This window comes from Lithobates pipiens, unplaced genomic scaffold (genome assembly GCF_037356315.1).
Source record: "Lithobates pipiens isolate NorthernLeopardFrog02 unplaced genomic scaffold, aLitPip1_a1.2 Scaffold_16, whole genome shotgun sequence".
Taxonomy (NCBI): domain Eukaryota; kingdom Metazoa; phylum Chordata; class Amphibia; order Anura; family Ranidae; genus Lithobates; species Lithobates pipiens.
In genome coordinates this window covers 102,205,910-102,218,092 of record NW_027507748.1, presented here as the reverse complement: position 1 = coordinate 102,218,092, position 12,183 = coordinate 102,205,910, and the positions used below count along the sequence as shown (strand labels likewise).

Sequence of the window (12,183 nt, the reverse complement as noted above, 5' to 3'; positions counted from 1 at the left end):
GTATAAACCAATAATTAGAAAGCTCATTAAAAAGAAGTTGTTTGGAAGACACAGCAAAAAAGGGATTATAAAAATGCAATCATCACTAGGTTTCTTTAAAGCGATATTAAATCCTCTTCTTTTTATTACATACTGTATACTGGGTCATGTTAGGTGGCGTAACATTACCCAGTACATTTGCTCACTGCCACCAGCTCCAGGTCCTTAACACCACTTACCAAAAACTGGGAAGTGAGACGTGCTCCCTGTGCCCTTCACAGTACAGTACAGCAGGGACAGCACAGGCTGCAGTCACTGTCAATCAGTGGCAGAAGGTACCAGAAGCAGTAGACAAAGTGACACATCCATGTAACCAGGTAAAGGCGATTCCATGGGAGATTTGATGAATCCTGCGCACACAGAATTTGGTGCAGCTGTGCGTAATAACCAACTTCCCGGTTTTATTTCCAAAGCTGAATTGAACAAGCTGAAGTTAGAAGCTGATTGGTTACTATGCACAGCTGCCCCAGATTTTATGTGCACCAGTATTACTAAATCTTCCCTATGGGTCCTTGTAAGGAGAGGGAGTCACCCCAAGACAGGAACAAGAGAGGGGGGGGGATTTTAAAATGGAGGGTTTGAAAGCAGGCACATTGTTAAAAGCAGAATACACATGCAAACAAGTTAAGTGCTGAGGTCTACAGCACTGTGTTTTTTTTCTTTAATTAGGATAAGTAACACAATGATTTCCTAAATAGCAAGCATTCACAGTGACAACAGCAGTTGATCACAGGTATAAAGTATTATCTAATCATAGCTATAGCTGTACATAAAGTATGTAGTGATAACAGTCATCAATAAATAAATCACCATAGATGTACGGCAAACTGCCTGTTGTATTACTATTATACAGGATTTATATAGTGCCAACAGTTCGTGCAGCACTTTACAACATGAGGGCAGACAGTACAGTTACAATACAATACAGGAAGACTCAGAGGGCCCTGCTAGTTGGTCTTATAACAAGGAAAACCTCCCTGCTTATACAAAAGCCAAAGTTGAGCCAAAGAATACCACCTCTGGAACATTCCCTGTTAACCGGTTCCCGACCAGCGCACGACGATGTACGTTGACAGAATGGCGCGGGCAGGCATATTGGCGTACAGGTACATCCAATATTCAATGCCGCCCTGCCAGCTCCCGCGCTGGTCGGGACCCCCGTTAGTCCGGTTGCGGGACCCGCGGACTCGATCGCCACGGGGATCCCCACGATCGTCTCACGGGGCGGCTGAATGGAGGAAATGCTGTGTAAACAGCATTTCTCCATTCTGCCTAGCAACTAGTGACGCTGATCTCTGCTCCATGTGATTGGAGCAGAGATCAGTGTTCATTAAATGAAAGCCCAACCCCCCCACAGTTAATAACACACCCCTAGGAACACTTAACCCCTACACTGCCACCCACTGGTTAACCCCTTCACTGCCAGTGTCATTTACACAGGAATCACTTCATTTATATAGCAGTGATTACTGTATAAATGACAATGGTCCCAAAAATGTGTCAAAAATGTCCGATGGGTCCCCCACAATGTCACAGTCACAATAAAAATCGCTGATCGCCGCCATTACTAGTAAAATTATTAATAAAAATGCTATAAAACTATCCCTATTTTGTAAACGCTATAACTTTTGCGCAAACCAATCAATCGCTTATTGCGATTTTTTTTACCAAAAATATATGTAGAAGAATAGGTATCGGCCTAAACTGAGGGAAAAAAATGTTTTTTTATATATTTTTGGGGGATATTTATTATAACAAAAAGTAAAAAATAATGCTTTTTTTCAAAATTGTCGCTCTATTTTTGTTTATAGCGCAAAAAATAAAAACCGCAGGGGTGATCAAATACCACCAAAAGAAAGCTCTATTTGTGGGAAAAAAAGGACGTCAATTTTGTTTGGGAGCCACGTCGCACAATTGTCAGTTAAAGCGACGCAGTGCCGAATCGCAAAAAGTGGTCTGGTCTTTGACCAGCAAAATGGTCCGGTCTGTAAGTGGTTAAATTAATGAGACCCATTGCCAAATACCGTACTTATTTTTCTAGGCGCAGGGAATTTTAGTCCATCTGTGTTTTTAGCTTCACCATGGCTTACAAGGCATGATCGAGGTATGATAAAAAGGCAAGTACAGTGCCTTGAAAAAAAGTATTCATACCCTTTTAGATTTTCCACATTTTGTCACGTTGCAACCAAAACCATAAATTAATTTTATTGGGATTTTATGTGATAGATCAACACAAAGTGGCACATAACTGTGAAATGGAAGGAATATGATAAATGGTTTTCAATTTTTTTTTTACAAATAAATATCTGAGTCTATTTGTAGAACCGCCTTTCGCTGCAATTATAGCTGCAAGGCTTTTTGGGGATGTCTCTACCAGGTTTGCACATCTAGAGAGTTACATTTTTGCCCATTCTTCTTTGAAAAATAGCTCAAGCTCTGTCAGATTGGATGGAGAGCGTCTGAACACCAATTTCAAATCTTGCCACAGATTCTCAATTGGATTTAGGTCTGGACTTTGACTGGGCCATTCTAACACATGAATGTGCTTTGATCTAAACCAGCTCGGGCTGTATGTTTAGGGTTGTTGTCCTGCTGGAAGGTGAACCTCCGCCCCAGTCTCAAGTTTTTTGCAGACTCTAATGCCACATACACACTGTCTGATTTTCAGATAGAAAAGGTTAGATGAGAGCTTTTTGTCGGAAATTCCGACCGTGTATAGGCTCCATCGAACAGTTTCCATCTTAATTTCCATCGCACAAAATTTGAGATCTGGTTCTCAAATTTTCCAACAACAAAATTGTCGGATATTCAGATCGTGTGTACACAGTTCCGACGCTCAAAGTTCCACACATGTCCGGAATCAAGCAGAAGAGCCGCACTGGCTACTGAACATCATTTTTCTCGGCTCGCCGTACATGTTGTACGTAACCGCGTTCTTGACGTTTGCAACTTCCGACCAACTTTGTGTGACCGTGTGTATGCAAGACAAGTTTGAGCCAACATTCGTCTGAAAAAATCCAGGGATTTTGTTTTCGGAATGTCCGATTGTGTGTACCTTCCCATCAACTCTAACCAGCTTCCCAGTCCATGCTGTAGAAAAGCATCACCACAACATGATGCTGCCACCACTACATTTCACGTGGGGATGGAGAGTTCAGGGTGATGTGCAGTGTTCGTTTTTTGCCACACATAATGTTTTGCTTTTAGGCCAAAAAGTTAAATGTTAGTCTCATCTGACCAGAGCACCTTCTTCCACATTTGCTGTGTTCCCCACATGGCTTCTCGCAAGCTGCAAACAGGACTTCTTATGGCTTTCTTTCAACAATGGTCTTCTTCTTGCCACTCTTCTATAAAGGCCAGATTTGTGGAGTGCACGACTAATAGTTGTCCTGTGGGCAGATTCTTCCACCTGAGCTATGGCTCTCCGCAGCTCCTCCAGAGTCACCATGGGCCTCTTGGCTGCTCCTCTGAATAATGTTCTCCTTCTCTGGCTTGCCAGCTTTGGTGGACGGCCACGTCTTGGTAGGTTTGCCATTGTGCCATACTCTTTCCATTTATGGATGAATTAAACAGTGCTCTATAAGATGTTCAAAGCTTGGGCTATTTTGTTTTTATGACCTAACCCTGCTTTAAACTTCTCCACAACTTTATACCTGGCTGGTGTGTTCCTTGGCCTTTATGATGCGGTTTGTTTACTAAGGTTTTCTAACAAACCTCTGATGGCTTCACAGAACAGCTGCACTATACGGAGATTAAATTTACACACAGGTGGACTCAATTTACTAATTAGGTGACATTTGAAGGCAATTGGTTCCACTAGATTTTAGTTAGGGGTATCAGAGTAAAGTGGGCTGAATACAATGCACACCACACTTTTCAGATATTTGTAAAAAAAATTGCAAACCATTTGTAATTTTCCTTCCACTTCACAATTATGTGCCACTGTGTGTTGGTCTATCACATAAAATCCCAATAAAATACATTTACCTTTTTGGTTGTAATATGACACAATGTGGAAAATATCAAGGGGTATGAATAATTTTTCAAGGCACTGCAGAAGCTGCACAAACAGGTGAAGTTTGAACTGTGTCTACAGTATAAGAAAAAGCCTAAAGGTGTTTTTTAACCACTACAATACAGGGCATTTTCCTTCCCAGCCCAATTTTCAGCTTTCAGCATTCTCGCACTTTCAATGACAATTGCGCGGTCATGCTACGCTGTTCCCAAATGACATTTTTATCATTTTGTTTGCACAAATAGAGCTTTATTTTGGTGGTATTTATTCACGACTCAGTTTTTTATTTTTTGCGATATAAGCTGAAAAATAGCCGAAATTTGGAAAAAAAATAAAAAAAACACAATATTTTCTTCTTTCTATTTTAAAAGAAATCCAATAAAATCGAATTTTTTCATAAATTTAAGCCAAAATGTATTCTGCTACATGTTTTTGGTAAAAAAAAATTCCGTTAAGTGTATAATTGGTTTGTGTGATCATGGACATATGTACGCAAATGAACATGTACAGATGTGTGCAGGTGATCACGGACATGTGTGCAGATAATCATTGGGACATGTGATTTTAGTGGGACATATGTTTTTATTATTATTTGGTGACATGTTTTTACACTGTTTTACACTAGGTTAGTGATCAGTGAGTAAAAATTTGTAAAAAAAAAAACAAAAAACACAACAGCTCATACTCACTGATCACCAGCCGGCTGCAGCGATCCGCTCTCCTCTCCTCAGCAACGACTTCCGTGTGAGGATGGGAGAGCAGATTGCCTAGCAACCCGGCTGTTTGTTTACATCACATGACGGCTGTGATTGAACACGACCGTCATGTGATCAGGAGGGCCAATCACAGAGAGCATCGGGATCGTGCCGCTGCGCGGGCACGCGATCCCCCTCCTTCTGAAGGACGTTTAGGAATGTCCAGTCAGAAGGAGAGAGCTACATTGGCCGGGTGGGAAGTATTTAAACACCTAAGGACTGGAAGGATTTGCCCCCTTAATGACCAGGCCATTTTTTGTGATACAGCATCGCTTTAACTGACAATTGCGTGGTTGTGCAATGCTGTACCCAAATAAAATCAACGTATTTTTTTCCCCCAGAAATAGAACTTTCTTTTGGTGGTATTTGATCACGTGTGCGGCTTTTATTTTATTTTTTGCACTATAAACCAACAAAAAAAAAAAGGAGCGACAATTTTGAAAAAAATAAAAATAAAAAACATTTTTTTACTGTTTGCTATCATAAATATTCAAAAAAGAAATGTATAAAAAAAGGTCTTCATCGGTTTAGGCCGAAATACATGCTTCTACATTTTTTTTCTTCCACAAAATATCACAATAAGAGTATATTTATTGGTTTGCGCAAAAGTTATAGCGTCTACAAAATAGGGGATAGATTTATGGCATTTTTTTTTTTTTTTTTTACTAGTAATGGCGGTGATCAGCAATTTTTAGTGGGACTGTGACATTGTGGCAGACAGATCAGACACTTTTTGGGATCATTGACATTTATACAGCGAACAGAGCTAAAAATAGCCACAGATTACTGTGTAAATGTCACTGGCAGGGAAGGGGTTAACACTAGGGGCAATCAAGGGGTTAAATGTGTTCCCTCATGTGTGTTCTAACTGTGGGAGGATGGGACTGCCTGAAGGAGACTCATCGCTGTTCCTAATTGTTAGGAGCAGCAGATCTGTCTCTCCTCCCCTGACAGAACAGAGATCTGTCTGTTTACATTGACAGATCTCCGTTCTGTCTCTGTCAGGGGCGATCGCGGGTGGCTGGCGGGCATTGCAACCTCCAGAGTTGCCCCTACAGCTCTTAAAGCAGCCGACATACCATGACGGCCATTCTCCCAGGGGAGCTGACCTGCCACAGTATAACTGGTGGTTAAAAAAATAAAAAAAATTGTTGAGATAAACGTCACAAGTATTCGCCCTTCCATCACAAATTCTAACTGTAATTTGCTTAACCTCCCTGATGGTCCAATTATGTCAGTAGTTTTGAGCGTCAAAGCCGTAAACGGTTTTGCATGGAAATTTGTTGTTTTACAGTGGTGTGAAAAAGTGTTTGCCCCCTTCCTCATTTCCTGTTCCTTTGCATGTTTGTCACACTTAAGTGTTTCGGAACATCAAACCAATTTAAACAATAGTCAAGGACAACACAAGTAAACACAAAATGCAATTTGTAAATGAAGGTGTTTATTATTAAAGGTGAAAAAAAATCCAAACCATCATGGCCCTGTGTGAAAAAGTGATTGCCCCCTAAACCTAATAACTGGTTGGGCCACCCTTAGCAGCAACAACTGCAACCAAGCGTTTGCGATAACGTGCAATGAGGCTTTTACAGCGTCCTGGAGGAATTTTGGCCCACTCATCTTTGCAGAATTGTCCTAATTCAGTTACATTAGAGGGTTTTCGAGCATGAACGGCCTTTTTAAGGTCATACCACAACATCTCAATAGGATTCAGGTCAGGACTTTGGCTAGGCCACTCCAAAGTCTTCATTTTGTTTTTCTTCAGCCATTCGGTGGTGGACTTGCTGCTGTGTTTAGGATCATTGTCCTGCTGCAGAACCCAAGTTCGTATCAGCTTGAGTACACGAACAGATGGTCGGACATTCTCCTTCAGGATCTCTTGGTAGACAGCAGGATTCATAGTTCCTTTTATCACGGCAAGTCTTCCAGGTCCTGAAGCAGCAAAACAGCCCCAGACCATCACACTACCACCACCATATTTTACTGTTGGTATAATGTTCTTTTTATGAAATGCAGTGTTCCTTCTACGCCAGATATACTTGGACACACACCTTCCAAAGAGTTCCACTTTTGTCTCATCGGTCCACAGAATGTTGTCCCAAAAGTCTTGGGGATCATCAAGATGTGTTGTGGAGAAATTGAGACGAGCTTTGATGTTCTTTTTGCTCAGCAGTGTTTTTTTCCTTGGAACTCTGCCATGCAGGCCATTTTTGCCCAGTCTTTTCCTGATGGTGGAGGCATGAACGCTGACCTTAACTGAGGCAAGTGAGGCCTGCAGTTCCTTGGTCATTGTTGTGGGGTCTTTTGTGACCTCTTGGATGAGTCGTCGCTGCGCTCTTGGGGTAATTTTGGGCGGCCGGCCACTCCTGGGAAGGTTCACCACTGTTCCATGTCTTCGCCATTTGTGGATAATGGCTCTCACTGTGGTTCGCTGGATTCCCAAAGCTTTGGAAATGGCTTTATAACCCTTTCCAGACTGATAGATCTCAATTACTTTCTTTCTCAATTGTTCCTGAATTTCTTTGGGTCTCGGCATGATGTGTAGCTTTTAAGGATCTTCTGGTGGACCTTACTGTGTCAAGCAGCTCCTATTTAAGTGATGCCTTGATTGTGAACAGGTGTGGCAATAATCAGGCCTGGGTGTGGCTAGAGAAATTGAACTCAGGTGTGGACAACCACAGTTATAGTATGTTTTAACAAGGGGGGCAATCACTTTTTCACACAGGGCCATGATGGTTTGGATTTTTTTTCACCTTTAATAATAAACACCTTCATTTACAAATTGCATTTTGTGTTTACTTGTGTTGTCCTTGGCTATTGTTTAAAATTGGTTTGATGTTCCGAAACACTTAAGTGTGACAAACATGCAAAGGAACAGGAAATGAGGAAGGGGGCAAACACTTTTTCACACCACTGTATATTGTAATTAGGAATAACCCACTTAAACCTGTCCAAACAAGAGTCTAGTAGATATCCCAAGTATGATAAAGTTTGAAACATGAAATCATAAAATTAGAATATAATATATATAAAATACATTTTATTCAATAATGTAATCAAACCAAAAACACTGAAATGTGTCCAAACAAGGGTGCAATATGACTAGTCACTGTAATACTAGACACTGCATATTTGTTTAGTAAACATCCTGGGTATCAAAAAATTTTAAACATGGGACTGCACAAAGTCCGACATCACAATCAGGACAATGGAACCTGGTTTCCTTTCCAATTTTATTTCCAAGCCACACACATCCTGTAGGCACTGACTCTCGGTTGGTGGGATGTAGTCCATGAAGGGACGACCATTCAGGCATTCTGGGTTGACAAAACCAACAGCACAACAATCAGCTCTATTCACAGCTATTGATGGTGTTTGATGGTTCACCAAGATCCATTCGACAACTTTCCAAATAAAGTCAAACTGAATCAATCTCAGGCTTGTCGTTTTTTTTTTGTTTTTTTTTGCGCATAATGTAGGCATTCCACAAGCATTGCTCAAGAAGCTGCCTGAAGATCTTCTTGTAGTAATTCTTTTGTGGTTTCCTCATTGCTGGGTAGAATGTCATTGCTTGGTCGGCTCTGAACATCTCCCATGGTGTTATTGTAGTCTATCACTTGTGGCTTTCCCACCTTTCGTGCGTACCATAAAAGTGGAGGTAATATAAACTTTAATCATTAGGCACACATCTTTCTTGTCACGTCATCGCAGTGCCATAATTTTGCCTATCTGCCAGGCAACCATTTCTCTAGCCTTCAGCTTCTTATTGCCAAACATTGGTGGCATGTCGCACCAGTTTGCCCCAACGGTTCCATATTTATCAGTTCTGTTTTGCAGAAAAAACTCAAAGTTCAGAAGACGTATAAAAGTTGTCAGTTGTTTTGCAATAGCCCCGATTTAGCAATGGCTCAATGTGTGAAAGAATGGAAGATGTTGCCATTCTATAGTTGCTGTATTTTGGATTGAATTTTGTTCCTTTTTCCAATGTATAGGAACAAATACCAAATGTAGCCAATTGCATAGCATGTAGGATTTTACAAAAATCGTACTCTTTGATGCAATGTATTGTACCCAGCTGAGCCTTCCCTTGTAGGTCATTAGACTTTCATCTATACTGATATCTCTTTCTGGAACATTGCTCCATTGGAAATTCTTTAGAATTATTTGAGATGCTTCCCAAATTTTCTTTAGTTTTGGTGCAGGATGAGTAGTTTCAAATTCTTCATTGTTTTTGAAGTGTAAATATTTAATTATCAGGGAAAATCTGTATTCTGACATGACCGTGCCAAAGAATGGAGTGGCAAGTAATTTTTAGTTGTCCAATATCAGTTCTACAGGATTTTCCCCACCACTCCCTGAAGTATTAGGCCAAGAAATTTCCACTGGTTTCTACATTCTGCTTCTTGGAAACTTCCGATGCATAGTAGCCAATTGTTGCCCTTTGTGCCGGTTAGTCTCAGTAATTATTTTTTCAATTAACTCATCGGTCAGAAATAATTGTAAGCATGCCAAGGTTGTCATGTTCAACGTCTACTTTCATACCAGATGCTCCAGTAAATGGGAATCTTGGGGCGCTGCCTGATCCGTACCACAGTCAATAGAACACCAAGTTCACACATCACTGAGCTCAGTCGCAGAATCGTCACTTTCAGTGTCTGATGATGAATTTCTCCACAAATCACTATCGTTCAATACTGCAAGAGATGCTACCTCATGATCGCCGTTTGATAGCTGGTCTAAAACCGCTTTTGACCTAAAAGGGATGCTTTTTGGATGCCTTGGACGTTCTCAAGTGTCCAGACAGTAAAAGTGCAGACAGGGCGCTGGACAAAGCACTAGGGACAAAACTAAGGTGAAATGGTTTGATACAGTAATGTATTCCTAACAGATTACAATGTATTGTGTGTATGTTGTGTTTTGAAATTCCTGTCCGACTCAGCCCCCCCCGCATCGCCACACTCTGAGGGAAGGGAACCAGGATGCATTAGCCAGGGGACATCAGGGGATTGTAAGGACAAGGTAAGTAACAATACAGGGATACTACCATGTAACCCCGAGTGTGGCCGGGGGTTACCGCTTTTGGTACTGAAAATGAACCCCTGAGCCACACTGGGGATTACCGCCAGGGAGGTTAGTAAAGTGATTTCGTATGATCATCAGCTCTTTCTAGTTGCCATAATCTAGTATTTTTCCTGGTTGAGTCATTTCATAAAAAATGCTGCATTATGGTCACTAGATGGACCTGATGACCAAAGGAAACCAACGTATTAAGGAAATACAGTCAGAATTTACGAGAGCTGGGTGAATTCTTGTGACACTGATCCAATATTTTTTCTTATTCTTATAAATAGATCAGTTTTCTATTAATCTGTTGAGACCAGAAGGATGTAGAATCTTTCAGAATGTATCAGAAACTTGCACTATGGCTAAACCAGAATGTAAAGGCTCTGTTACACTTTGGGTTTTTTTTTTTTTTTTGCTCCTGAAGGATGCTCGCTGCAGTACAGTTATTGAGAAAACATTTCTGCTTAGAGTTGCAGCACAGGGAGAACTGTATTCTGGGTTATAGACACTTCTAGCAATCAAAACATCTTTATTGTGCACACACACGCACTTCAAAATAATAGAACCATTACCAAATATGCCACGGCTTGTCCTTGATGTTCTCTAAACACAGCAACTGAGAAACCTTCACAGATGACAGAGAGTCTCTCAGGTCCATTTTGTTAGCAAAAAACAAAATTGGTATCCGTCTGTGCTTAATGTCTGGGGAACAGGAGAAAAAAAAATTATTATAAAAGAAAATTAGAACAGTTTCAGGTTGTGTGATATTCACCAGCAATAGCAAAAGGTGGAAATCCCTTTTTAAATTCAGGGAGATATCTGCATTGAAGTCAATGATTTTGTACGCTTTAGCATTTGGATGAGAAAAGGGAATATAACAAGCTGATGAAGGATTGAGATTTAACTGCACAACCAATAATACACTTCCTGGTAGGGGTGCAATGGATCATAAAACTCACGGGTCGTATTGTTCCTCGGATCAGATCATTTTTCAGATCAGAAAAAAAAAAAAAAAAAAAAAAAAAACGGGAAAACAAAAAACAAAAAAAACACACAAGACAAATCTTGTTACACCCACCGAATTTTAGATTTCGCAGTTCTCAACACAAAATGGAGCTCATATGCTTTAATACAGTATTTGTAAATCAGACGGATGTTAAATGTTAAAATGTGAAAATCAGAGGTGTTCTGTCACATTAACAACCATGTAAGGTCAGCAGGTTTGCTGTTGCTTTTAAAATTTAACATCTAAACAGTGCGTCGGATTTACAAATACTGTGTTTAAGCACATAAGCTCTGTTTTGTGTTGAAAATAACTGAAATCTAAAATCTGAAATCTTGGGTGTACCAAGATGTCCGCTTGCCCCCTTCTCACTCTATCATTACTATGCAGGAGTGAGGGGTGTAGCAAGATGGTGGCGACGAAACATCACTTCCTGACAAGACAGCAGCGGCCGCCGGGTGTACCAAGATGGCCGCCACTCCGGAGCTAGGCCGAAGCCTTTCCAAAGCCACATGATCAGCAGAGGTTGACCAATTCGGATCACAGATCGGTGACAATCCGTTGCACCCCTACTTCCTGGTCTAGAGTGACAATGCTCTAAGGAGGAGCAGTGTCATCACCCTAGAACAGGAGTCGGACAGAATACCCCTTCTTCTCCATAATTTAGGGAGAAGGCATTTTATAGTCCACACAGATAGCTTGGAACAGTGCAACTGATGTGTGCAACATAGGTAGAGAGCACAGGATATTAACACACAAGCTTTTTTGCAGAATCCACAGCAGGGATGCTCAACCGTGGCCTGCTGGCCCTTCTTATGTGGCCCGCGACCTCAAAACAGGGAAGCGCATACCCATGCTCTGGGATGGTGTGTCAGCAAGCTCAGATTGGGATCAACAGTTGCTGACCTGCCATCCCAAAGCATCAGAGTGCATTAAGCTGGCGTCGGCAGTGGAGGAAGAAGGCAGCCCCAGAGGGAGTAGGAGACGCATAAGTGTGTAGCGCCGGCTCCTGTCCCAGGAGGAGGGATACCAAGTGCCCTTTGCCTTTCTAGCAACCTGGCGAGGGAAGAGGAAAAAGGTCAGTGTATTAAACATCACATACACTGCACTTTTGCAATGGGCATATTAGCACTTAAAAAAAGGTTATTAGGTTACTTTCACACTTATCTGTGGGTGCAGCACAGTGTACCTGCAGCTTTTCTGCAGGTTAGCTGCACTGAGCCAAAGTTGGGATCTCGCCAAAACCTGGACCGGCTGTATGGTTGTCAGTCAACCATTAGCCTTTAGTCCGCTGTCAGCTGAATCCTGGT

The 12,183-nt window shown here is 41.4% G+C and overlaps 1 protein-coding gene across 3 annotated transcripts in view; it reads right to left on the bottom strand.

Moving 5' to 3' along the window:
- Positions 1-12,183, bottom strand: part of ARL6 (ARF like GTPase 6) — a 108,840-nt gene that overhangs the window by 34,557 nt on the left and 62,100 nt on the right. For all 3 annotated transcript variants that reach the window (XM_077480175.1, XM_077480178.1, XM_077480176.1), the window contains exon 6: positions 10,443-10,572. In XM_077480175.1, coding sequence (XP_077336301.1) covers positions 10,443-10,572 — 130 coding nt within the window. The remainder of the gene's footprint in view (positions 1-10,442; positions 10,573-12,183) is intronic.